The sequence below is a fragment of the Pipistrellus hanaki genome (genome assembly GCF_964339955.1).
Source record: "Pipistrellus hanaki genome assembly, chromosome: 18".
NCBI classification, from domain to species: Eukaryota; Metazoa; Chordata; class Mammalia; order Chiroptera; family Vespertilionidae; genus Pipistrellus; species Pipistrellus hanaki.
In genome coordinates, this window is record NC_140520.1 from 31696766 (window position 1) to 31723756 (window position 26991).

Below are 26991 nucleotides of genomic sequence, written 5' to 3' on the forward strand. Positions count from 1 at the left end.
GATCCCACGAGGTGCGTCAGGGAAAGTTGGATTTCGTTGAGCCCGGGATGGAGACATCTCTCCCCGCGCGGCCACCGGGACCGGAGGAAGCCGGGCTCCCCTCCGCCCCGGGCTCAGGTGGCGCGTGTGTGACCCCGGCCGAGAGCCCGACCTCTTTTCCCGCCCGCCCGCCCGCCCGTCCCCACCCCTTTCGAGGCCGGCACTTTATTAAGGCCGGTTCCGTCCGGGCTGAGCCACCGGCTGAGAAGGCGGGATCTGGCGGAAGCTCGCGGTGCCCAGGCGGCCGGAGAGGAGCTGTGACCGAGGACAAGGTAGGGACGGTCCCCTCCGAGGACGGAGCGCGGCAGATCCGTGGGCCTTTCCCCGGCTTCCCGGAGGCCGAAGCCGCAAGAAAGCGCTCGGGGAGTCGGAGAAATCCCTCGCCCTGCTGCGCCCGCCTTTCGGAGTTGAGGGGGCCGAGGGAGGCCCCGGGAGCGGTGGGCCGGCCCGAGGGAGGTGGCACCGCGCGGCGATCGCCGGGCAGCGGGCACCCGGGCCCGTGGCCGAGGGGCGCAGGGACCCGCGCGAGCGCCGCGCCGCGGGGACCGCCCGCTCCGGGTTCCCGTCACCCGCGCCCCGGGTTCCCCGAGGCCCCGCCTCCTCGAGGCCCCGCCTCCCGACGCCCCGCCTCTCCTCGCGCAGCGAAAGAAAAGGGCCGAGAGAGGCGGGGCCCGCCCCTCCTCCGCCCTTGATTGGCTGCAGCTGCTGTCCATCCAGAGTCTATTTTTGATGGAGTTGGGGGGGCCGCCCAGTCTGCCCCAGATCACGTTTGCCCCTAGCAGCCAACCAGTCGGGCCCGAGTCCGTGGGCCAAAAGCGATTGGGGGCGAGTGAGCTCGGCCCCACAGTCCCCCCCCGCCCGGTACGGGTGTCCCCCGCCCGAGCCCGAGCCCGAGGAGGTATATCCTGCCCCGCCGGCCACCTCCCCTCGTGGAAGCGGAGCAGCGGCCTCGCTGGAGCGCGGAGGCGAGATGTAGCGAGCCGGGGGGTCGCGGCTGGACGCTCGCCTTGGCTGGGAGTGTGGGGGGGCAGGCACGCCACCGGGGGCCGAGGAGGAGGACTGCCGAGGAGGAGGAGTGATGAGAAGAGGGGGCTCCCTGCACTCCCCGAGACCACGGGCCCTCGCTGCCTCTCGCCAGGCGCCCTCCTTCCTCCTCAGCGAGGACCAGGTCAGTCCCCTCGCGGGGTGGGGGGCGGAGGGCGGGAGCCCTGGCTCGCAGCGCATTTGCTGAGTCCGAATCCGGGAGAGGAGAGGCGAGGGAGGACAGCCGTGAGTGCCTCTCCGCCCTCCTTGGGTTTGGGAATAGTCAAACGAGGCTTTTGTGTCCCCTTCTCCTCGGGGCATCCTGGTTCCGTTTTTGCTTCTTTCATCCCAGGGCCTCCTCGGGCCTGTCGGAAGTCTCTTGACTGGAAGGAGTGGAGTTCGGGGCTGGCTGGCTTCTCTTCCTGCCAGTCTCCTTTCAGGTTAGGTGGCCTGCGTGGAAGGCAGGACGAGGAAGGAGGGCCAAGTTTTGGCAGACTCGGAAAGTTTCCTGCCGCAGGAGCCGTGGCCTCCCGCCCGCTCAGAGGTTTCCTCTCCGGCCAGGGTCTTGGAAAGGACCACAGACCAGGTCCAAGGAACCGAGTTGACAGAAAGAAAACAATCCCCATGGGCCAGTTACTGGACTTGACCCACCCTTTCCCAAGCCGGAGTTGACTAATGGTGTGGGTGGAATGCCTAAGGACCCGTTCTTCTTACCTCGGGAAATTCTCTTTAAAAATTATTATTATTATTATTATTTTTTAATTTGTAAAAGCTATTCTGGTGAAATTGAATAGGGTGGGATCAAGGCATAGGGACTCCTTTAGGCAAAAAAAAAAAAAAAGTGGGATCATTACAGCCCAAGAGACATGCACTTGGGAGCGAGTACATTTTGGTGTATGCTGCTTTTGTTTCTTGTTTTGCTTGGTTTTATTTCTTTTTTCCGTGGGTGCTTTTGTGTTTGTTTTTTAAGAACTCCGCTATGTCCAGTTCTCAGCAACCCTGGGGAACAGGGCGAACCTAGAGAAGTGAAATGTGTGCATAACAACCAGTCGTTTCACCCTCTTTCCCTTCCAACTGAGATAGCTCCCCGGTCCCTATCTGACCAGCTCACAGGGCCCAGAGCAGGGGGAGAGAAGCAGAGACAAGAGGCCTGGCTCCAGTCTGAGCTTTTTGTAACACTGTTGACTCTCAAGGGCAGGAGTGGGGAGGCCTCTGGCTCTTGGCCCCGGGCTGGCAGGCTTGCCTCATTGCCCAGAGAGTCCTCCTATTTTTTTTTTTTATTTTTTTTTTTAAACTCAGGGGCTCGGGCGCTTGGGAGTCTGGGGACCTTGCCTCAGTGATCAGATTCTCCCTGTGTAGTGGTCCTGGGTGGCTGTCTTGTGATTGTAAACAGTCATGTTCTACAGTGGGGGGGGGAGGGGGGGGCCGTGGGGCTGGGAGCCTGTGCCTGAATGCATGAGTGTCTCCACTGGGAGACCACATCTAAATAACCCCGGGTTCTCCGTGAGCCTTCAAGAAGGGATGTCCCCCTGGTTACTGAGAAGGCAATGCAAGGTCTCCTGCATAGTGTCTTCCCCGGCTGCTCGCCGCTGTGGGTGAGCCCTGGGGGGCCATGGGTTGCTGACTGGGAGGATGGCAGGGAGAGCGCCTGCTGGGCCTCCAGATGTTGCCTTGCAGGGATGGGTAGTTCTCATGGAAAGGACAAACTCTTTGACTTGCGCCTGCTTTTGTGCCTCCCGGGATAAGCTGCCCTTTGCTGTATCATAACATTCTCCTCTTCTCGTCTTCCTCCCGCAGAAGGTATTCCGCACAGTTTCTCGTGACTTGAAGGACCGGGCATTCTGGGAGGTTCGAGGTCTTCCCAGGAAGGAAGGGGATCTCGGGAAGAAAGGGGAAGGGCGGCAGGCACTGCCCTGGGACCAGCAGAACCGGAGGAGCTGTGGGAAGCTTCGGGACACCAGCCAGAGGCGTGGGAAGAAGCCCCAGCCCCGGGCCCACGCTGCCTTCTGAAAAGAACTGGACTCAAACCACTTTTCATGCAAGAAGGGCCGCCTCGGAGGTTACCCCACATTCGGCCGGGCTCTTCCACTCTGGATGTCCCCGCTCGGAGGAACCTGCTGCTGAGAACCAAAGAAGATAAGAGGCCGGATTAGTTTCCCCCCAGCCCAGCGCGGGACATCAGGAGTCAGGCATCTGCACCCCTAGTGGCTGGCCGCGGGCGCTGGTGAGGAGTTTCTGGTTCCCTCCAGCTCGCGGCTGCAGTGCTTGATGGGGCTGCCTGTTGGTCCATCAGTTTTTGCAGCACCCGGCAGGAGCGGAGAGCCGCGGGAAGAGGTCCTGCGGCACCCGAGCCTGGGCTCACCCCAAGACTAAGTTCTTTTCCTGCGTTAGAGAGGGAGAGAGAAAGCAACAAAGAAAAAGAGAAACGTTCCCCCTTCCTGCCTTCCCTTCCCGTCATGTCCTCTAAGTTGGAGCTGAAGGACGTCCACCAGCTGAACGGGACTGGCCCTGCCGCTGCTTCACCCTGCTCTCCCGATGGCCCCGGGCGAGAGCCCTTGGCCGGGACCTCCGAGTTCCTGGGGCAGGATGAGGCTGGGGTAGAGGTGGTGGTGATCGAGTCTCGGGCCAACGCCAAGGGGGTTCGGGAGGAGGACGCCCTGCTGGAGAACGGGAGCCAGAGCAATGAGAGCGACGACGTCAGCACAGACCGGGGCCCCGCACCACCCTCCCCGCTCAAGGAGACCTCCTTTTCCATCGGGCTGCAAGTGCTCTTCCCCTTCCTCCTGGCAGGCTTCGGGACCGTGGCCGCGGGCATGGTGCTGGACATCGTACAGGTAGGACCCGGGAGGGCCACCTTCCCTCCTGAGAAACTTGGCTCTTCCCCTCCACCTCCGATCGGAAGCAGCTGCCGCTTCCTAGAATACTGTTTCCCTTTGGACCGCAGCCTCAGTTTCTTCTTGGTCTGGAAGCCCAGTAGCCCCGGGGAAGTGGTCAGGGCGGTATTGCTTAACAGAAGCAGAATCGGTTCCAGAGCTCAGGCTTGGAAGAGGAGCAGTGGGATGGGGCTGTGGCCTGCCATTCCTCCTGGGCTTTCCTGCTCAGCCCAGCTCGGCAGGAGACATTTCCATGGGTCTCCACCTGACGCTTTCTTTTCCCTTCCCTTGAGGTTTCAAGGATACCCACAGGAGAAACCTCAGTTTCAAGTCTCCTTCCTTTCCATCCCCCTGCTGGGCAGGAATTTGTCTGGCTGCCAAGAGGGTCTCAAATTAAAAGGGAAGGTTCTTAAAGGCATTCTGTGTTGCTTATCTGCCCGTAACCTTGGCAGGATCTTGGGGCACGGGGTTGGGCACATGCTGTCTGTTGCATGGTTTGAGGGGGGTGGCATGATAAGACATAGAAGTGCTAATTCGGTGACATAAATGGGGGTGAAATGTAACCGGTCTTTGCTCTGGCAAAACCGTCTTTGCTCCTTACCTGTCTTCATGAACCTGCCTTGGACAAAGGACGCTCTTTTTGAGGCTACTGGGTAGAATTATGGATAAGAATTGGTAGGTCCTGGAAGAGCCAGCGATATGCTACATTAGTGTATTGTGGGTTAGGGCTTACCCAAAACCTTCAGGTCCCAGAGATAGGTGATGCCTTCTTTCTAGATAAAAGTTTCTGAAGGGCAATAAGGCACACAGAGCTTCCTGAAGATGCCACATTGAACCAAGTCAGTCACTAGCAAATATTGCTGCTGAGTACTGGGCTTTGTCCTACGTATTCAGAGAAATACCAAATACTGAGGCCGAAGAAGATCTGGCCTTTGCTTTTTATTTATTTATTTTTTTAATATGTTTTTATTTATTTCAGAGAGGAAGGGAGAGGGAAAGAGAGATAGAAACATCCATGATGAGAGAGAATCATCAATGGCTGCCTCCTGTATGCCCCTTACTAGGGATCAAGCCCTTAACGTGGGCATGACTGAAATTGAACCCAGGACCCTTCAGTCCACAGGCCGATGCTCTATCCACTGAGCATAACCAGCTAGGGTGCTCGTTAGGACCCATCGGTGTCCATAACCGTGAAATCTCAGGATGATATGGAGCTCAGCATCCCTCTCCCGTGCCAATCCAACCCTACAGATCATGCCTGTGGTGATGCAGAGTCCTGCTGATGGGTCTCACATGCTCTTCTCCCAGGAAACTGAGGGTGTTGGTTCTAGGTGGTTCCTTCTTTGACTGGAGCCCTTCAGGAGAACCCTGCACCTTCGGTTGCTAATGAGGATGTTGTTTATGTCTGCCTCCTCTCACCCCTAACCTGTTACCTTGAGAATCGTTCCTCATCCGGGTGAGGAAGCCAACTTGGAGCTGGGAAGGTCAGCTTTGGATTCCCCCAGTGGCTGCGCCTCCCCCCAGTGCAGTGAGAGTTGGGTAGCAGTTTTAGAGTTTTTGAGTTCTGATTTGGTATCTACAAAAGGGTATAAAACCAGGTTCCGGTGGTGAACTGGGAGAGGGTTGTGTTTATTTTCTGGATAGTATTGGTATGGGGAGCTTTTGCTGGGCTCCTCTGTAGCAGCCATAATCATCTCTGTTTTGTAGATAGGGATATATGGCTTAGAGCCGTGGTCGACAAACTGCGGCTTTCGAGCCACATGCGGCTCTTTGGCCCCTTGAGTGTGGCTTTTCCACAAAATACCATGGCCTGGGCGAGACTGTTTTGAAGAAGTGGCGTTAGAAGAAGTTTAAGTTTAAAAAATGTGGCTCTCAAAAGTAATTTCAATCATTGTGCTGTTGATATTTGGCTCTGTTGACTAATAAGTTTGCCGATCACTGGCTTAGAGCAATTAGGTAACTTGTCCTTGGTCACTTGACTCAGAGCCTGACCACTGACCTCTGTGGCCTTCACCATGGCCGTGATTTACCAGTTGATTTAAGCGTCTGGGAGGAGTCCACTCCCTTTGTCTTCCCCTGAAAAACAGGGTGGACTGAAATTTGGAACAACTGGAGTTGTATTCAAAAATGAGCAAGAACAAAAGTTGATCTGCAAGGTCAACTCCAGCCCTGCCTTCCCATCCCACATACTCAGAGAATTGTAAAGCTGGAAAAGGCATCTGACATCTTGCCCCCCCCCCCCCCACTAAACCCCCCCCCGCAACCTCCCCCACCGCAAGCCTGAGACATTGAGAGACCTAGGTAGGGAACCTCTGGAGCCTGCCCAACACACCCACAGAGGGCCCAATTTGTCCTTGGCGTGGCACCTAAGCCCGCTGCAGAATTAGGTCCAGTTGGTATGGATGACAATGGCTGGATTGTCCTCGTCGCCTTCCCCCAGCCTCCCTACCACAGCTGGGCTGGAGCAGGCCTGCAGGGAGCCGAAGATAGCATGGGAGAGAGTGGGTGCAAAAAGAACAGGGCATGAGGCCACGGGGAGGTTCTTAGCCCGTACCCAGGGGAGCAGGAGGGCCAGCTGACAGTCACAGATTCCGGAAGAGCAGGGTGGTGTGTAACGATTCACACCTGCCTTTTCCTTTCACAAGCTAAGTTAGCCTGCAGTGGGGCCGAGTCCGGGGGTCCCTAAAGACCGGGGCTGTGTGGGGGAGGTGGCTGTACAGTGTCCCCAGTGTCTCAGAGTCCATGTTGGTGCAGGTGTTCCCTGGTCCCAGAGCCCCCGACCTTTCACCACTGCTGGGGAAGACCCAGTCTCTTCCTGGAAGGCCCATTTCTGTCTCCTCTTACCTGCCCTCCTCTCTCCCCACTGTGTACAGCCAGCTCTGCTGTGCGATGGGCGCTGGCACCCTGGCCACAAGCAGGAAAAGGATAAAGGGACTGCGATTTCTCCAACTTCCCTCCGTGGCTGAATGTTCCTGCAGCATTTGGGAGGGAACAGGACTGGGCCCAGGGTTGGAGCTGAAGTGGATTGGGACGTGGGAACCTCCCTGCTGCACAGGCCTCGGGCCCCACCCCCTCGTTTGGTCCTGGCTGCTGGAGGGCACCTCACCCCCTTGTCTGGTTAGCCTTTTGAGGAATGGGGATGGCAGCAGGTGGTCGCACCTTCACTGTGTTAAGACAGGTGGGACTCCTAAGTCCTTATTGGAACATACTGCTCGCTCACCGAGGATCCCAAGGAAAGTAGACCCCCTCCTCCAAGCACCTCCTTCTCTGGCTTCTCTATCTGCTGTGTATGTGGGAGCGTCTACAAAGATGAGAGTGGATGGCAGGCAAGGACTTGGGCGAGTGGATTGGGAAAGAGGCATTCTCCTGTCTGGCCTGCTCCCATGGCGGTGGGCATCCCTGGGCATGACACTCGGCTCCATCTCACTTGGCCACACCTTTCTCACACTGTTGTCTCTCTATCCTGGCCTTGTCCTGAGGCCCTTCTTGGAGGACACCTGCAGAGCTGTGTGTGTCGAGGGGAGGGTGGCTCAGACAAGTGAATACTGGGCTTACTCCAACCTGATCTGCAAGGTCAACTCCAGCCCCACTTCCCACAGCCCGTGCTTAGAGTTTATCTTAACATCCTGACCCTGTGCTTCTGGGCTGTGACTTTCCTCCCCAATGCCACCCTCCCGCGGGGAAGAGGCTCAGGACAGAACACCCGAAGGCAGGCAGGGGAGGTGAGGGGTGGAAGGACAAAGGAGAGGTGCTGGCAGGGCCACTGAGGTGACTGCTCTGAAGCAGGATTAGTTCTGAGGGTGGGGTAGGCAGTCTCATCCCTCACCCCCAGAATATCAGGGACCAGTGAGCCCCACCTCCATAGGAAAGAACTGGAAAAGGAGCTGCATTTCTGAGAAGCCGTGAAATGTTTATGTTTAGACACACACACACACACACACACCCCGCAGTGGGGCCCAGCTTCCTGGAACGCACCCATCTCCATCCCCAGCAGAGCAGGAAGGCGTGGGTGAAGGTTTGGCTGAAGGCTGGGCTGACAAGGCTGACGGGTTTGAGTTCGAGGGCAGGCTCTCCCAGCCAGGATGAACAGGACGGGCCAGAATTAGGCCCTGTCTGTCCTGTCACATACTACGGGCTCTGTCTGCTTCCAGGCTGCCCCACCTCACCATCTCTTCCCAGAGCTCTGTGTGCGCGCGCCCTGAGCTGCGTCTTTGAGGGTTTTATGGGTAAAGAAAGCAGATGTGTAGGACTTGGCTGCTCTGACCCAAGGGCCATCTTGGCTGCACGGGGCTGGACTCAGGTTGCGTGAGGTTGCTGTATTCTATGCGGGTTTGGGCACTTGTGTAGGGGCTGTTATTTTTTTTTAATATATATATTTTATTAATTTTTTTTACAGAGAGGAAGGGAGAGGGATAGAGAGTTAGAAACATCGATGAGAGAGAAACATCAATCAGCTGCCTCCTGCACATCCCCTACTGGGGATGTGCCCTCAACCAAAGTACATGCTCTTGACTGGAATCGAACCTGGGACCTTTCAGTCCGCAGGCCGATGCTCTAGCCACTGAGCCAAACCAGTTAGGGTCTGAGGCTGTTATTGTGGCTGCTTTTCTCCCCGCCTGCCTGTCTCTCGTCTTAACACTGTTAAAACCCTACACCTTGGAGGTCCTTGTGTAATTTAAAGGAGAGAGGTAGGGAGAGAGAGGGTGTTGGGGGATGCTTCTAGTGGCTGCCAGTGGGCTTAGCTGAGCTTCATATATTATTTTTCTTAAATTATTATAAAGACAAACAATATTCCTTAGAAACTATTACTTGCATACGCTCGGAGCATTTCTTTCCCGGCTCTTTCACTCGGCCAGTGCATATGCATTACATTCGCCTCTTGGAGAACAGAGCTGGGCGCTGGGAGGGGGGTGAAGCTGTGCTCAGAGAGGCCTTTTGAAAGCCCAGTAGGCCACCCTCCTAAGGAGAGGGGAGCAGAAGGGAATTCTTCCCTCTGAGCTGTTGTCCAGTTTAGGTGAGGAAGGAGGAGGTGAGCAGAGCAAGGCCGGGCCTGCCGGGACCTGGAACTCCAGGTTATACACAGCATCCAAAAGTGACCGCCCCCGAGCTCCTCCCGGGCCCATGGGGCTCACTGCCCCTCTCTCAGGCCCTGGAAGTGAGAAGGGATTCGAACCCTTCCAGCATTTGGAGCAGGGGGGGGGGGGGGGGTCTTCCTGTGGGTGCCTGGAAGCTCAGCAACTGTTCTTGGGGGCAAGGGGGTGTAGGGAAGACGGTTTCCGACAGGGCTTCTCTGAAGAGAGTCCTAGGCCCTCCATCTGTGAGGGGCCAGGCTGAGAGCCCAGGTCAGGATAGACAAGCCCTAATGAGATGAGCCCTTCCCATGGTGCTGGCAAGGTCATCCCTCCCATGCCAACACACACACACACACATACACACACACACACATCCAGCCAGCATGGCTCAGTGGTTGATGTCAATCTATGAACCAAGAGGTTGGAATTCGATTCCCCATTGGGGCACCTGTCTGGGTTGTGGGCTTGATCCACACTATGTGACCTGCAGGAGGCAGCCAATTGATGATTGTCTCTCATCATTGATGTTTCTATCTCTCTCTCCCTTTACCTTCCTGTGAAATCAATTAAAATATATGTTTTAGCCCTAGCCTATTTGGCTCAGTGGATAGAGCATTCGCCTGCAGACTGAAGAGTCCCAGGTTCAATTTCGGTCATGGGCACATGGCAGGTTGCAGGCTCGATCCCAAGTAGGGATCATTGATGTTTCTATCTCTCTCTCCCTCTCCATTCCTTTCTGAAATAAATTATATATATATATATATATATATATATATATATATATATATTGATATTGATATTGATATTGATATATATAATTTATTTCAGAAAATTATAAATATATATGTTTTAAATTTTCTTTCTCTCTCTCTCTCTCTCTCTCTCTCTCTCTCTCTCTCTCTCTCTCTCGTTTGTCTGTCTTGAGGAGAGGTCCTTGCCTTATAGGATCCCCAATGTCTAGCTTCATCTGGTCTCTAGTCTTGGCCCAGCCCTCTATGATATCATTGATCATTTTTTTTGTTAATTGTGGCAGAAAACACATAGCATAAAGTTCATCATTTAACCACTTCTGAATGCACAGGACAGTGGTATTAAGTACATTCACGTTGTTATGCTACCATCACCCCATCCATCTCCAGAGCATTTTCATCTTGCAAAACTAAAACTCTGCGCCCATTAAACACCAGCTCCCCTTCTCTCCCTGCTCCCACCCACTGTACCACCATCCTACTTTCCATTTCTATGAATTTAACTTCTTTAGATACGTACAGAAGGGTTTGTCTTTTTGTGTCTGGCTTATTTTACTTAGTACAATGTCCTTAAGGTTCATCAATATTGTAACATGTGACATGATACACTTCCTTTTTAAGAACAGATAATATTCCACTGTGTGTATGGACCGGACCACATTTTATTTATCTACATACTCATCTACCAATGAGTTGTTTCCACTTTTTGGCTATTGTGACTAATACTGCTGTGAGTATGTGTGTACAGAGGTTTGTTTGAGACCCTGCTTTCAACTCTTTGGGATATATACCCAGCAGTGAGATTGCTGGGTCATGTGATAGATTCTATTCTAATTGTTATGAGGAATCGCCATACTCTATTCCATAGTGATTGTGCCATTTTACATTTCTACTAACAGTCATAAGGGTTCTAATTTCTCCACCTCCTTGATAACACTTGTTCTTTTCTGAGGTTTTGGTGTTTTGTTTGTTTAATATATTTTTATTGATTTAAGGGAGGAAGAGGGAGAGAGACATAGAAACATCAATGATGAGAGACAATCATCGATCGGCTGCCTCCTGTAAGCCCCCCATTGGGGATCGAGCCCACAACCCGGACGTGCACCCTTGACTGGAATCTAACCTGGGCCTTTCAGTTCTCAGGCCAACATTCTATCCCCTGAGCCAACTGAATAGGGCTGTGGTGTTTTTCTTTTAATAGTAGTCATCCTAATTGTTGTAGGTCTGATTTGTGATCTTACTCATCCTTAACTATAGAGTGTTGGTGCTGGAATTGCCTTTAAAGACCCTTTGATCTGGCCCCTGAATTGTACATTTTATAGTCAGTAGCTTGAGGTCCTTGTAACTTGCCTAAGGTCCTTCCCCCCTCCTCCCCCCCCACACACCCCCGCACTGGTCAATGTGGGGAGGATGTTGGAGAGACAGCGTGAGGCCCCTCCCGGGGTGTCTCGTCAGAGACCTCAGGCTGTCGGTCCCAGACATTACAGCACTTTGCCTCAACCTCTGTACTTCTTCTGCCTGGTCACCTGCCCCACTCTCCCTCCCCAAAGTTGAAGTCTTTCCATTCTCAAAACAAATAAAGGAACCCACGTCGCTGCCAAGGCCAGGGAGGGGGCCGCAATCCCAGCCCTTTTCACAAGTCTTCGGTTTCAGTTGCCGCTAAAGTAGCTTTCAGATAGCCAATCTTGGCTCCTACTTTTTCCTCTCAGCACTCATGGGTGTAGTGCTCTCTGAACCTGTTTCCTCATTTACCAAATGGGGTTAAAAATAGCCCCTGCCTCGCTAGGTTGTTGATAGGGTGAAATGGAAAATGCATGTAGGGCACTTGGCCTAGCGTGGTCTGCGTGATAGATGTTCGCTTGGAGGAACTGGGGGCAAGCCAGGCCTCACCGTGTCTCCTGACTCCCAGCTCAGTCTCCCCCTGCAGGGGTGCACTTGTGTCTCCTCGCTGAGAGATTGGGGAAAGTATGTAGGGTGATAGAGTGCAGAGGCAAAATAAAAAGCCTCTTGGAGACCAGCATGTTGAGGTTTGGGGGCCGAGGTCCTCATTCAGGCCCGGTCCAGAAGGAGAATTGCGATGGCTGAGGCCCAAAGCCCTTAGAGATAGAAACCAAACAAACCCTAATCTCCTCAGCCCCGTGGAGCCCAGCTCTCAACAGCTGAGACAACACTACCCAAGGCTGAGGCCACAGAGAAAACGGACTAAAGGCAGAGGGGTTGGGGACTGCGATTTGAGGGGGGATCTCAATGGAACTTGGGGGTGTAAGCCACCTGGGGTGACTCAGCTGTGTGACTCAGCTCTTCACCAGTCTCTTCCCCCCGACCCCGAACAGAAGGCAGAGGAAGTAGAGCCATGCGAGGGTCTCCTGACCAGAGAAGCCTCTACATCTACATCCCCCCTGTCCTGGGTGGTGGGGTAGGAGGGGGAGTTGGGGGAGACGGTGTTGTTCGGAGCACCATGGGCTTGGTTTGGTGCCAGGGCTCTTGGGAGGAAAAGTGGCTGATGTGCTCGCTCCCTGCTGATTCTACTTCCTCCTCAAGCCTCTGATTCCAGGCTCTCTGTTCGGCCTCGCAGCCAGTCCCTTGAGGCCCCGAAATTCCTGAGATCTGTTTTCACCTTGTAGCACTGGGAAGTCTTCCAGAAGGTGACGGAGGTCTTCATCCTGGTGCCCGCACTGCTGGGGCTGAAGGGGAACCTGGAAATGACCCTGGCATCGAGGCTGTCCACCGCAGTGAGTGTCCTGGCCGGGAGGGCTAGGGTGTGCAGGACTCCGGGCAGCACAGAGCCAGGATGGGAGCTCGCTACCGGCCTCCTCAACGGAGTGTGGGGCTGTGGTGGGCAGGTGTCGGGAGATCCCGGGCTGGGTGTCCTGCTCCTGGCAGGGGCTCCCTGCTCGAGTGGTTCCCAGGCTCGGTTTCTGGATGTCTCAGCCATCCCTGGACTCTTGCCCCACCCCCTGTTTTGCAACCCGCCTCGTGACTGTTTGTGCAGCTTTGACAGGCAGGCATCATGCTGGTCCCTCCACCTGCACAGATGGGGGCCGCCTCTGATCTCCAGCCCTGCTCTGCAGCTGGGCCGGAGCGGAGCCAGGCCTGCCCCGCCTCTCCCGTCCCGTTCCCTTTCCCCCGGGCTCTGGAGGAATAGACGGGGAGGGGAGCCCATCACTCCCACCTCCCACAGCCCCTTCGATCAGCCGTGACGGTTCAAAGGCTGAGCCAGATACAGGGCCCTGGGGTAGGAGGTGGAGGCAATCAGACTCAGGAGGCAGGGGGACCAGGTGACAGAGAGGTCCCCGCATGGCCACAAGCCTGGAGAAGGCAGCAGAGAGAAGTGATAGCCAGCCTAGTCTGCCCCAACTGGCCCTGCTCCTGGCCTCCTGTGCCTCCTCACTCCTTCCCAAACACACTAGCGGCCACAGTCCTGCACCAGCAGCTAATCTTTCCTTCGTTAGGACAGGGGGTCCATCAGGCCATTCTAATCCGTGCAGGAATGGGCTGTCCGGGAGAGCAGGGCAGAGGGTGGAATCTGGGGTGGGCAGGTGTAGGGAGCAGCTCTCCTGAGAGGAGGAGCCTGCCTTAGGAGCCCCCTTCCAGCCACCACTCAGCCACGGGAGCTCACGGAGCTCCTTCCCTCTCCCTCCAGCCCCCCATTCCTGCTTCACGCTCCACGGGGTCATGTTCTAGCCCCAGAGTCTTAGGGCACACGCACTGCTTCCTGAGCCAGTTGGAGGCTAATGGTCGGAGCTGCAGGCCTTTTCCAGCCTGGAGTCCCAGCCCCCTGTCCTCCCTCTCCCAGGCCAACATCGGGCACATGGACACACCCAAGGAGCTCTGGCGGATGATCACTGGGAACATGGCTCTCATTCAGGTAAGACAGCAGGAACCGGAGGGACCGGGCTGAGCGCCCTCCTTGGTCAGGATGAAAAGCTTGGGCAGCCCCAGCTGGGTCCCGAGTGAAGTTCCGAGGTCCTGCCGAGCTGGCTTCTCCGAAAGCAGCTTTAGGAGGCAACCAGGTTTCCCAGGAAACTCAGTATCTCAGGGTCCGTTCCCGACTCCCAGTGCTGCAGGGGCTCGTGTCCCCACAGCTGAGACTCCGAACACTGGAGTGCTGAAATGTCCTTGACCGCCCTTGTCTCACGCCCCCTTGAGGCCCAAGGCTTGTCTCTGGGCCGAAGTCCTAGGCGCCATTGAACCTCACCCCAGTCCCCAGAGGAACACTCATTCCACCAGTAACATGTCCCGGGCTCCTGCGGGGTGCCCTGCACAGTACTAGTGTCCGGTGTGAAGCTAAATAAACAAAGACATCATTCCCGCGTGGGAGGACTGGATAGTCCTGCCCCACCCACCTCCTGGGCTGCAGAGGGCCAGGACAAGGGCTCAGCTAAGGAGCTCTCTGCTCCCAGGGCTCTCCAGTTACCACCACCCCTCCCCCCGCTCAGGTGCAGGCCACAGTGGTGGGCTTCCTGGCGTCCATTGCAGCTGTCGTCTTTGGCTGGATCCCCGACGGCCATTTCAGTATCCCGCATGCCTTTCTGCTGTGTGCCAGCAGTGTGGCCACGGCCTTCATCGCCTCCCTGGTACTAGGTAAGGAGGGAAGGGGAGGGGGGGGGGAGGAGGGTGCAAGGGGAAGGGACCAGGGAGCGCTGCCCAGGGCTGTCAACGGTCTGGCACCTCCAGTCTCTCCTTTTTGTTGCTCCCCCCTTTACCTCTTCTGACCTCTCCTTCCTCCCAGGTATGATCATGATTGGGGTCATCATTGGCTCTCGAAAGATTGGAATCAACCCAGACAACGTGGCCACTCCCATTGCTGCCAGTCTGGGCGACCTCATTACCTTGGCACTGCTTTCAGGCATCAGCTGGGGACTCTACCTGGAGCTGGGTGAGGCTGTGGCTTCCGAGGGTGTGAGCCGGGTGGCCTCCTGGGTGGGGTTGGGAGAGATGGTTAGCGTATAGGCAGATGTGTAAGCATTTCTTCTGTGTTCTTTATTTGACTGGAATACAGCTGTGATAACTCCCATCTTAGAGAATTGAAGTTAAGTGCTTATGTCAGATTCATGCAGGCAGCAGGGGCAGGATAGGAAGTACCAGGGAAATCAGCATATCCCTGCGGGATTACTGCTTCCCTTGGAGGGGTGAGGTGTAAGGGAAAAGGAAGGGAACTGAAGCTGGAATCTGCTTGCAAAATGGAGAAGAGGGGCAGGGGGAGAGATAGTTATTTCTGGGGATCAAAGCAAGAAACCTAGAATCTGTTCTTGGCCCCTTATGAGTCCAGGGCTGGGGAAGCTTTCAACCTTGGTTTTCTCATCTACAAAAGGGAAAAGGCTGGCCCCCCCCACTGTGGCCCCATCTCCTGGACTCACAGTGAGAATCAAACGAGGTGATATGTTTCCAGGCTTTTAGCGTGGGGTCGCTGTTGATGTGTTGGGATATTGGCAGGTTCAGCCAGCGGGAGGCTGGGAAGAGGGAGCCACGGTGCTCACCTCCGTCTGATCTCTGCTTCTCAGAAAACTGGAAATACATCTACCCCCTGGTGTGTGCCTTCTTCGTGGCCCTGCTGCCTGTCTGGGTGGTGCTGGCCCGGCGGAGCCCAGCCACAAGGGAGGTGCTGTACTCGGGCTGGGAGCCTGTCATCATCGCCATGGCCATCAGCAGGTAGGCTCGGGCGGTGGGTGCGTGCCCCCGCCCGCTCCCCCTGCCACAGGCTCCCTGAAGAGAGGGAGCAGGGCACAGACCCTGGAAATGCCTTCAGTAGGGTGTCCGTCACATGTCCTTCTATTACAAATGACAGAAACCATCTGAAGAGGATTTCATTGAAAATCAGAACACATTAGCTCAGGGAACTAAAAAGGCACAGCTGGATCCAGGAGCAGAAATTATGCCATCAGGGCCCCAGTATTCGCCATCTCTTGGCTCTGTGTTTCCCTGTGTTGGCCTGCAGTTCCGGATTTATACTTTCCTACTTGTACTAATTCGGTGGTAAGAGAAATTCTTTCTCTCAACAGTTTCACAAAGTCCCGTTATAAAGTTTCATTGGGAAAAAAATAATAATAAATAAAATTTCATTGGCTCTCCTTCAGTCACATGATTATTCCTGAACCAATCGCTGTGGCCTTGGGGATGTGATGCTTTGATTGGATGAGTTTGGAGTAATGCCATGGGAACCACAGCGACGGAGTTTGAGAGAGACCATCCCTGAGGTCTGAACAGGCAGAACAGCAGAGGTTGTCCTATGGATGGCACCTCTAGCCAGCTTGGGAGGTGGGTGCCATCAGCTCGCTCAGGGGCACTGTGACAGTCCAGTGTGAGGAGCAGCAGCTGGTTCTGGCAAGAGAAGCAAGGACTGGGAGACCAGGGACTCCTGAGAGCCACATTGCTTTGCTTCCTGCCCACGGCCAGATGGGCTTGTTCCTCTCAGACCAGGGACCGGAACAGAAGCCTTTAGTGGCCTTCGTGTCATTTTGTCTTTGTATCTTTGTAGTGTGGGAGGCCTCATCTTGGACAAGACTGTCTCGGACCCCAACTTTGCAGGGATGGCTGTCTTCACACCGGTGATTAACGGTGAGGTTTGGCCTCAGCTGCCGGGGCAAAGGGGAGGGCAGAAGAGGGTTTGGAGGCTTTGCCTCAGTCAGGATTGTAGCAGGGAAGAGAATCCAGCTCAGCTAGTTCAAGACCTGAATGAAGGAGCGTCTCCCAGAAGTGAGAGCCGGTAGGACCAACAACAGATGTGGAGGCATCCAGAGATGAGCAGCAACAGGAAGCCCTGGTTCTCAAGGGGCGAGGGGAGAAAATAGTGACAGAAGCCCAGAGAGCCCTCCTCTGCCCCCAGCAGGGATCAGCCACAGCCATAAAGCAGAGAGGGAGCAGGAAAGAAATACCTGACCTCGGTCTCTCCTCCCTCCCTTTCTGATCACCTACCCGTGCCTCCTGTTGAACAAATCTAAATAGAAGCACCATCCCGAAAGGCTGGGCGATTCAGTGTAGAGACAGCCTCGCAGGGCTCAGAGCAAGGCCGAGGGGAGCAGGGAAAGGGTTGGGATGGGATGCCAAGGAGAGTAAGCACAGTTCCTGGGTACCAGATTCCAGAGCGCAGAGCTCACTGACACTTGACATTGGTTACTATTATAGAACCATTGGGTGCCTGGGTCTGCTCGGCGCTTTGCAGAGGGCCCCAGGCAAGCAGGGCCTCGTCCCCTGGGCCGTGTGCAACAGCAGGTGCGCACACTGCACGGCTGGAGAAGTCAGGCCCCCTGAGTCCACAGATCCGCCTGTGTCCCTTCCTGCACATGCATGCGTCTCCCACACCTGCAGAGCGGGGAGTATAGGAGGATTGGAAGGCTCAGGAATGGGGGTAGCGGGCTGTCTTCGTCTTTCTCCTCCATGTCTCCCTCTCCTCCTGGGGACTCGTCCCTCCCCCCATGTCTAAGGTCTTCTGTCTCCGCAGGTGTGGGGGGCAATCTGGTGGCCGTGCAGGCCAGCCGCATCTCCACCTTCCTCCACATGAACGGAATGCCCGGGGAGAACTCCGAGCAGGCCCCTCGCCGCTGCCCCAGTCCCTGCACCACCTTCTTCAGTCCTGGTAACGGCAGAGCCCCCGCCTCCTGGGTCCACCCCAGCCCCGGAGGGAAGGGTCAGCAGTCAGTGAGCTTCACTGAGGAACCAGCTGGGCCCAGATACCAGCTGTCAGAGAGGGCACAGCCCAGGCAGGAAGGCTCTCCTTTCCTGAGAACCCCTGGGGGTGGGGACCAGGGATGGAGAGGTAGAGGCAGTCAGCTTTCTGTTGCCCTGGGGTGTAGCGTGGTACCTCCTGATTTTGAAAGACCTTCGGGGCCAGGTGTCCTCCTCACCCCTCCTCTTCCCCTGTCCCAGATGTGAATTCTCGCTCGGCCCGGGTCCTCTTCCTTCTCGTGGTTCCGGGACACCTGGTCTTCCTCTACACCATCAGCTGTATGCAGGGAGGGCACACCACCCTCACACTCATCTTCATCGTCTTCTACATGACAGCCGCACTGCTCCAGGTACCGACTGGCAGGGGCCCGGGGGCCGGGCTGCCATGCAGGGGGCGAGGGTTGGCCCATCAGACACTCAGTTTCTCCGGGACTGGACGGCAGATAGACCCTGGACAGGGGCTTAGACACACAACCCCGCTGGGTCACAAACATGCTGGGTGACTTTGGCCCAGTAGCAGAATGATCTCTGAGCCCAGTGACTGATGTGTTTGTAAATTAAGAGGAATGAGCCAGAAGTGGCGGTTTTCAGCAGGTGGTTGTAGGGCGCTGAGCAGGTGCGCTCTGGCCACAGAGCCCCGAGTGGCTCTGCTTTGCATGCTGGGCTTTCTCAAGAGATTTCATATGAATAAAGGGTTTCCTGGCTTGAAACCACTGTGCTAGATCCTCTGCAGGATCCTGTCCAGCCTGGCCATTCTCTGACGTTCTCCCTTGTTTTATTACATTTTTCAACATTTTACTTAGAAATAATTATATATTCACAGGAAAGTGGGGGGGAGATGTACAGAGAAATCCCGTGTACTACCCACCAGTCTCTCCCAGGGGGACCCTCTTACATAGGTATAGTACTATGTCAAAAGCAGGAATCCACAGGGCTTATTCAGGTTGCACTTGTTTTACATGCACTCGTGTGTGTGTGTGTGTGTGTGTGTGTGTGTGTGTGATTTTGTTCAGTGTTATCACATGTGTAGCTTCATGTAACCACCACCAAGTCAAGACACAGAAGTGGTCCCTCAGCACAGGGCTCCCTCATGCTACCTCTTGGTAGCCACACCCACCCTAATTATTACATTTTAAACTTGTAGAGATTTTTTTTTTTAATAGGTTATAACAGTCACATTACAGTTCAAACATTTTAAAGGTTCATAGTGAAACCTCAGTGAAAGGTCTTCTCTGATGCCCACCCCTACCCCCAACCATCCAGTTCTCTTCCTCTCAGGCCATCCGTGTATCCATTTCTTTTTCTTTCTTTCTTTCTTTTTTTTTTTCTTTTTTAATATATTTTATTGATTTTTTTACAGAGAGGATTAGAGTTAGAAACATTGATGAGAGAGAAATATGGATCAGCTGCCTCCTGCACACCTTCCATTGGCCAGTCTGCAGGCCAATGCTCTATCCATTGAGCCAAACTGGTTAGGGCTATATACATCTCTTTTTTTCTTTTTTTTCTTTTTTTTAATATATTTTATTGATTTTTCAAGAGAGGAAGAGAGGGGGATAAAGAGTTAGAAACATCAATCAGCTTCCTCTTGCATACCCCCTATTGGGGACGTACCCACAACCAAGGTACATGCCCTTGACCGAATCAAACCTGGGACCTTTCGGTCCATAGGCCGATGCTCTATCTACTGAGCCAAACCGGTTTTGGCTGTATCCATTTCTTATATGCCCTCCGAGCTGTTTCAAATCTATTTTTCTTACTTTCCTCTTTCTTTTATACACAGGTAGCCCTGCTTTTTTCACATAACTATGTGTCTATCACAGAGATCATTCCACATCAACATGTAGAGAGAAGAGCACCCTGATATTTTACAGCTGCATTCTGTTCTGTTCTGGAGATGCACCCTAATTTCATTTAACCAGTCCCTACTGGCCATCCCTTATCCCGGCGCCCCTGACCCCCACCTTGAGAAAGGCTGTGTGTGTGTTGAGACATCTTGGCAAGGGTCGGGCAGAGAATCCACCAAATGCAGTTTCCCCGAAGCAGTCACCTAGGTCACCACATTCCCTTGCGCGTGTCTGAGGCTGGGAGTTAGCCCTTGGCCTGCATAAGCCTCAGCTCATTAGCCCTCTCTGCCCTCTTTTCCTGATCCTTTGCTGCCTCCTCAGCCATGTGTCCCGGGGCCTGTTTGGGGCTGGAATGTAGGGATAGCTGCTGCCATTCCCTTCCCGGGCACATCCTGAAGTCCTTCTGCCGAGCTCTTTATCTGGGGCTCTGCTGAAAAGGGTGTGAAGTTATTGGAGGGAAGGGGCTGGCCCTCACCCAGGGTCAGGGCCAGGGCCACAGGAGTACAAGGCAGCTGTGGAGGGGAGGGGGCTGTGAAGGGTGCTGGAACTGTAAGCACCTGCCCCCTGGAGAGAAGACAGGAGAACAATCAAATTTGCCTAAAAATAGGTATCAACTCTAGTTTCTTTTCTTTTTCTTTTATTAAAATATATTTTGTTGATTTTTTACAGAGAGGAGGAGAGAGGGATAGAGAGCTAGAAACGTCGATAAGAGAAAAACATCGACCAGGTGCTTCTTGCACACACACCCCCCCCCCACTGGGGATGTGCCCACAAGCAATGTTCATGCCCTTGACCGAAATCGATCCTGAGACCTTTCAGTCCGCAGGCTGATGCTCTACCACTGAGCCAAACCGGTTTCGGCAACTCTAGTTTCTTTACCCTGCAAGAGTCTCTGCTTCCCGCATCTGAGCCCCTTGGGGCAGGATTTACATACCACAGCATTTGCAAAGTACAGTCAAGAGTAAAACCTCCTAAATGACTGTGCTGGAGCCTTCCCGTTAGAACCCATGTCATTCTCACCCGGGTGCAGTGATTTGGGGACCCCACATGTCAGGGAGGGTGCCGAGCACAAAGATGTGGGCCTGCCCATGGCATATATTGTAAATGCATTTCCAGCTTAAACGTGCGTGTGAATCTGGTTAAAATGCAGATTCTGATTTAGGAGATGGGGGAGCGGGGGGGGGGGGGGGGGGGCCGGCTGAGACTGCTTTCGAGCAAGCTCCCAGCTGCTGTTGATGCTGCTGGTCCTGGGCCACTAGCAGGGCAGGGTTCTAATCCAGATCCTTCTTCATTGTCTGTAGTAATGGCGGGGAAAGCCAGGGCCCAGAGAAATCGCAGCAGCAGATAATCCAAAGTGTCTTTTGAATTGCTATGCACTCTCTGCTTTCTTCTTGTTCGTGATGCTGCTCTGCTAAGAGTAACATTAAATCACATTCACATGCTTTGAGCCCACCGCAGCAGAGCGGGAGGGGTCAGGAAGAAGCCAGCCCAGGATAATCAGCTGCGACTCAGATGGCTGTGCGGACAGCAGTCTCAAACACTGTTCTTATTCCACTCGGCTCCTCCGGGGAGAAGTCCCTCTGTGAAAAGCCAACTTCTGCCCCTTCCCCCTGCCAAGCTCCTCCTGGAGACGCCAGCATGGCGGGAGTTAGAGTGACCCGAGGATAGGATGACCTAGAATTAGAAGTGAGAGTTCCTGTGGCAGGACAATGTCGAGGAGAGAATCCAAGATGGCAGCATAGGTAACACCTAACTGCAGCCCCACACAACAATTTCAATAAAATACAACTAAAATACAAAATGGACATTACCCAGAACTACAGGAAAATCGACTGACTGGAAATTCTACAACGAGAAGGTAAGAGAAAACCAGAAGGAAAATCAGAGGAGCTGTAAAAGCCTAAGGTACGGAGACACGTTGCGCTCACAGAGAGAATGGCGCCGGAGAGGAGGGGGAGGCTGAGTGCCTGGCTGGCGTACCCTAGCGGGAAGGAGATAAAAGCTCCGGACTGTGCTGAACCCCAGATCCGACAGCACTGAACCCCAGTTCTAGGCCCAGACCCTGGGGACCCAGGCTCATTCAGAGGCAGCCTGGGCTGTTAGGCGGAATCTCAGGGGAGCGACGAAAGGCAGAGCCCTCAGAGGCGCGCACATTACATGCAAAGGGCTGACTGTTGACTGCTGCTAGATTGACCTAGTGGGAAGGAGACAAAAGCTCTGGACTGTGCTGAGCCCCAGTTCCGACTGCACTGAACCCCAGTTCTAGGCCAGACCCTGGGGACCCAGGCTCATACAGAGGGAGCTTGGGCTGTAAGGCAGAACCCCGGGGGAGCGGCAAAAGGAGGGAGAGAATGGACAGTTGACTGTGTCAGTGGATTGCCCTAGCGGGAAGGAGACAAAAGCTCCAGACTGCTCTGAACCCCACTTCCAACTGAACCGAACCCCAGTTCCAGGCTCATTGGGGGAGAGCCTAAACTGTTTGGTAGCAGGAGAAACTCGAGGGCATCTTTCTCTCAGAGGTGCTTGCAATGAGTACTGAAGGACCCTGAGGAATACTGAGACTCAGGAGCCTCATAGGATGTGGCTGACGGAAGCCAAAGCTGTAGGCTCCACCCTGAAACTCCGCCCCATCCAAGCTGAACACAGACTTTTAAGGCTACCAACTCAGGGAGGCTGCAAAAATGCCGAGACAAGGAAACAGATCACAAACGATAGAAATGGAGGACAAAAAGCGACTGGATGTAGAGTTCAAAACCACACTTATAAGGTTTTTCAAGAATTTCCTAGAAAAGGTTGATAGACCTATGAGGATATGAAAAGGAATCAATTAGAAATAATAAGGGATCAACAAGAAATAATATGGGATCAACAAGAAATAATAAGGGATCAACAAGAAATAAAGAATACATTGTCTGAAATAAAAATATTACACAGAGTCCTAAAAACAGAATGGAAGATCGCAAGAATCAAGTCAAAGATTTGAAACATAAAGAGCCAGAAGATACTCCTCCGCAAAAGCAAGAAGACAAGAGATTACCGGACTAAACAAGAAAGAAAAGAAAAGAAAAGACTTGATATATGGTAAATGTTCAGATTCTGTCAGCTCTTGTTATTATCTATTATTTCCCAAGCCCATGAGGGGCCCAGAACCTCTCCTGTTAGGTTATCAAGATTAAAAGACTATTCTGTTTTTCACACGTAAAAAAAAAAAAGACAAGAAAATCCAGAAAGTTGAAGATAATGTAAGAAACCTCTGGGACAACTTCAAGTGAACCAACATCAGAATTATGGGGGTCCCAGAAGAAGAGAGAGAGCAAGATACTGAAAACATACTGAAAGAAATAGTGACAGAAAACTTCCCCCACCTGGTGAAAGAATTAGACCTACAAGTCCAGGAAGTGCACAGAACCCCAAACAAGAGGAATCCAAAGAGGACCACACCAAGACACATCATAATTAAAATTCCAAGAGCAAAAGACAAAGAGCAGCAAGAGACAAAACCGGTTTGGCTCAGTGGATAGAGCGTCGGCCTGCGGACTGAAGGGTCCCGGGTTCAATTCTGGTCAAGGGCATGTACCTGGGTTGCAGGCACATCCCCGGTAGGAGGTGTGCAGGAGGCAGCTGATCGATGACTCTCTCATCGATGTTTCTAACTCTCTATCTCTCTCCCTTCCTCTCTGTAAAAAATCAATAAAATATTTAAAAATAATAAGAATAAAAGCAGCAAGAGAGAAACAGGTGGTTACCTATAAAGGAGCACCCATACGATTGTCAGCTGATTTCTCAACAGAAACCATGCAGGCCAGATGGGAATGGCAAGAAATATTCAAGGTGATGAATAGCAAGAATTTACAGCCAAAAATAATCTACCCAGCAAAGCTATCACTCAGAATCGAAGGCCAGATAAAGAGCTTCACTAATAAAACATAAAAAAATTTTTTAAAAAGCTAAAGGAGTTCATCACCGCCAAACCAAAATTATATGAATTGCTGAAGGGGGTTCTTTCGGAAGAGAAAGAAAATAAAGATAAAAATTATGAACAACAAATACATAACTATCAACAAGTGAATCTAAAAACCAAGGGAATTAGCCAAAACCGGTTTGGCTCAGTGGTAGAGCGTCGGTCTGCGGACTGAAAGGTCCCAGGTTTGATTCCGGTAAGGGCATGTACATTGGTTGCGGGCACATCCCCGGTAGGGGGTGTGCAAGAGGCAACTGGTCGATGTTTCTCTCTCATCGACGTTTCTAGCTCTCTATCCCTCTCTCCTCCTCTCTGTTAAAAAATCAATAAAATATATTTTTTTTAAAAAAGAGAGATGTAATGCTAAGAGAAGAGTCAGGAAGGAAGCGGAGATGGAATTTAAAAAATAAATAAATAAATAAAATAAAAAATAAAAACCAAGGGAATTAAAAAACCTGATAAACAATATTAACTGTTGAATATAATAGAATCAGAGGTATGGAAGAGGAGTGGACTGACGATTCTCAGGGAAAAGGAGTGGGGGGTGCGGGAAGAGACTGAACATAAACTGTGCACCTATGGATGAGGACAGTGGGGGGTGGGGAAAGGGCAGAGGGTGGGGTGGGAACCTAGTGGAGGGGGGAAAAATGGGGAACCTTTGTAATAATATGGACAATAAATGTTTATTTAAAAAAAAAAAAAAAAAAAGTGTTCCTGTGGCAGGTGGGATTTCAGTCAGGGAGCAGAATGGAATGTCAATGTGGGTGACCCGCAGAACAAAGCATCTTTCTTTCTAAAGGGTCACATTGTGCCTGTCATCTGTTCAAGGGGGTAACTGTGGGGCAGGGAACAGAGAGGTCACCGTGTGGAGAGATGAACTGTCCCAGCGTCAGGACTGTGGAGAGCCAAGCCTTGTGATGCAACGCATGGGTCCGATCCAGTGGCCTTGGGCTCCCCCTGGAGAGAGAGGGAGGCCCTAGACCGAACTCTTCTGTCTCCCCAGGTGCTGATTCTCCTGTACATCGCTGACTGGATGGTGCACTGGATGTGGGGCCGGGGCCTGGACCCTGACAACTTCTCCATCCCGTACTTGACAGCTCTGGGGGACCTGCTCGGCACCGGGCTCCTCGCACTCAGCTTCCATGTCCTCTGGCTCATTGGGGACCGAGACACGGACGTCGGGGACTAGCCTGGTCACTCAACCTTCTCCCCGCCCTCTGCACTTTCTTCGTGTCCCTCTCCCCGCACCCTACTCCACACTCCCACCTCTTTCTAGGACTTCACTTTGATACCGAATTCTCATTATTTTCAATGGGAATTTTTATACATTGAGCCAAGTTTGTACAGCAAAAATTTTCAGGCAGGAGAGAGGGACTGAGGCAAGCAGTACCAATAGATTTTTGAGACCATCACCAAGTGCAATTTCATGGTGGGTGCCTCCAGGTGAGCTGGATAGGGGCAGGGTTCTCACCTGGGATCTGGGAGCATGTTTTGGCAAACTTAGCTTTGGCCCTAGTGAGAAACCCTTGGCGAGTTGGCTCTGGTGTTTTCCTTTCTCTTTCTCTCTCTTTTTTTTTTTTGGTCGAACAGAGGGATAAATATCGCCCCCCCCCCCCCCCCACACCCAACACCTTCCCCTCACCCACACATACACACTTTTTCTAGAAATGGACCAACTTCAAAGCAGGAGACAACTGCTCTTGGCTCCATGTAATCCTAGCTCTGTTCTCTGTTCTCTGTCCTCTCTCAGAGAGACTAAGGTGGACTGACTATTCAGATTGTGCACGTGCCCCTGATCCAAAGGCTGGTAAGCACCAGTGACCTTTTTGCAATCGATCGTCACGTTTAGGAAGAAATGAGCGGTGGTCTGGTTTCCTTGTTGACTCCTATTCACCCATAGGTTTGCCAAGATCTGTGTTTTCTCTGGGCCCAGAGGACCAATCCTTTCTCTCTGTTCAACCTCCACCTCTAATTGCCTCTAAGCACTAACTTCTCCCAGAGTTGACCAGATTGGGTTCCAAGATTAGGGACAGGGATGGGTACGTGGAGAATGGTTGGGAGGTGGAGGGCCACAGGGATGTCTCCCCGCCGCTGTTTCTCCTGAGGGCACATGGTCACGCAGCCACCTTAAGACTGTCCCTTCATAAAATCCCTCATTCTGTCACGTCATGGCAATCAGTTGTCCTTTGCCCACATTCGCCATTCATTCATTTATTCCTTCAACAAGTACACAGCCTCCCCACAAGGAGTGCTGCTGCTGGCATGGTCTGAAACATCCATTGAGCAATACTGATTGAGTGCCAACCGCGTGTCAGGTGCTGTGCCAGGCACTGACCAGCCAGTGGGAAGGGAAGGACAGCTCCAACCTCACCTCATTCCCCAGGTGAAGGCCACAGGCGCTCTCATTTCCGAGCTTTGTTTGCATCTGTATCACCACGCCAGGTTCTGCCTCTGGGTCTCCCTCCCAGGTGCCACCTGTATAAAATGCTGACCCCCAGCTACAGGCTCCACCAGTGTTCGTTTCTCACCTTTCCTGCCCTCCACCTGTCTTCCCCAACCACCCAGAAAAGGATTCAGAACTAGTAGACTAGACATCAACTAGCTGCCTCTACTTTTCTCTGCCTAGCCCAAGGTCAGGAGAACACCGGAGTCTTTATCTTACCCACATGTGACTGAACAGATCGGAAGTCTGTACCAATCTGGGCATTTTGGATGCAGGTTTTTTCTAGCCTCCCTATCCACAGCCTTCCCAGAAACCCTCCCCTCTTCACCTAAAGGACCCACCTCCGGGGAAAGGCGAAGGAATGACCCTGTCTCTTACCAGCACCATGCCTTATCCAGGCACTGGCCCTGTACCTCCAGACTCTGTCTTCTCTCTCCCTCCATTCCCACCCTGGCCACCTAGTGGAGCTAGAACCTTAGAGTTGGAAGGAATCTTAGAGGTTGTCCAGTTGGAATGGCGTCCAGCAGAGTTCATTAACACCAGCCTGGGCTTGTCTCTGCTCCTCAGGCCTTGCATCTTGTCGTCTCCCCTTCATCACCCCCCGCCACCCCCCATCTCCAAACACATTTGCACACACTCCTGTATAGACACCAAAACCAACTCCCCCGCCCCCGAAGCTGTGCCCCAGGGGCCCCTGCCCAGTCACTCACCCCTTCCTCATCTAAGACCCTGGAGCTTGTTCCTTTGCTGAAGAGTCAGGGAGGTAGGCGCACCCCCAGTCCTGAGTGTGTGAGCAGAGGGAGGACTGTGGGGTGAGACGGCACGAAAATGAAGTTGACTTTCATGGAAGATTCCTTTCTTTTCTCTGACTGCACAAACCGCATGTACTTTTGGCCTGGCTGCAAGGAGCGACATTGGTTTACTCTTGTACCCTTAAAAAGTTACAGAACTGTGTCTTAAGAGAATTATTTATAGTTACTATAACTGATTTGACAGATGTCAACATAACTGATAAATTATATTTGGTAAATAAAGAGGACGTTTATTTAGGTGGTTGGTTCCTGTGTGTCTCGTCCAGAAGCAGCTTCAAAAGAAAAGACAAATAAAATCAGCTTCAGCTATTGTTTTTGGGCCCCTCTGTTGTCCCACCTCCCTCAGACGTGGAAAAGGGGCCAACGTGTGACAAGAAATGGAGCATCTCGCCCTGGCTGGTGCTGCTCAGGGGTTAGAGCATTGGCCCACTCACCAAAGAGTCTTGGCTTCAATTCCTGGTCAAGGGCTTGTACATGGGTTGCAGATTCCATCCCCAGCCCTGGTTG

At 53.1% G+C, this 26991-nt stretch overlaps 1 protein-coding gene across 2 annotated transcripts; it reads left to right on the forward strand.

Annotated features, from left to right (window-relative positions):
* Window positions 1-26721, forward strand: SLC41A1 (solute carrier family 41 member 1). Of its 2 annotated transcripts, none has more exons than XM_084865411.1 (11): window positions 1-311; window positions 2860-3896; window positions 12381-12488; window positions 13553-13624; window positions 14196-14340; window positions 14489-14635; window positions 15261-15408; window positions 16235-16314; window positions 17198-17332; window positions 17623-17771; window positions 24233-26721. In XM_084865411.1, exons 2-11 carry the CDS (start codon window positions 3519-3521, stop codon window positions 24416-24418), a joined length of 1548 nt encoding a protein of 515 aa, XP_084721537.1. In that variant the 5' UTR covers window positions 1-311; window positions 2860-3518; the 3' UTR covers window positions 24419-26721. The 2 variants fall into 2 exon arrangements, with proteins under 2 accessions (XP_084721537.1, XP_084721536.1); XM_084865410.1 differs by lacking the exon at window positions 1-311 and adding an exon at window positions 832-1207.
* The last annotated feature ends 270 nt before the right edge of the window (window positions 26722-26991 follow it).

What these genes read in the sequence shown, in the direction of transcription:
- SLC41A1 (XM_084865411.1), top strand. Translation starts at nt 3,519, where the DNA reads ATGTCCTCTAAGTTGGAGCTGAAGGACGTCCACCAGCTGAACGGGACT. An exon ending in CATCGAGGCTGTCCACCGCA is followed by an intron (nt 12,489 to 13,552) that starts GTGAGTGTCCTG and finishes TCCCTCTCCCAG; the next exon opens with GCCAACATCGGGCACATGGA. An exon ending in GGAACATGGCTCTCATTCAG is followed by an intron (nt 13,625 to 14,195) that starts GTAAGACAGCAG and finishes CCCCCCGCTCAG; the next exon opens with GTGCAGGCCACAGTGGTGGG.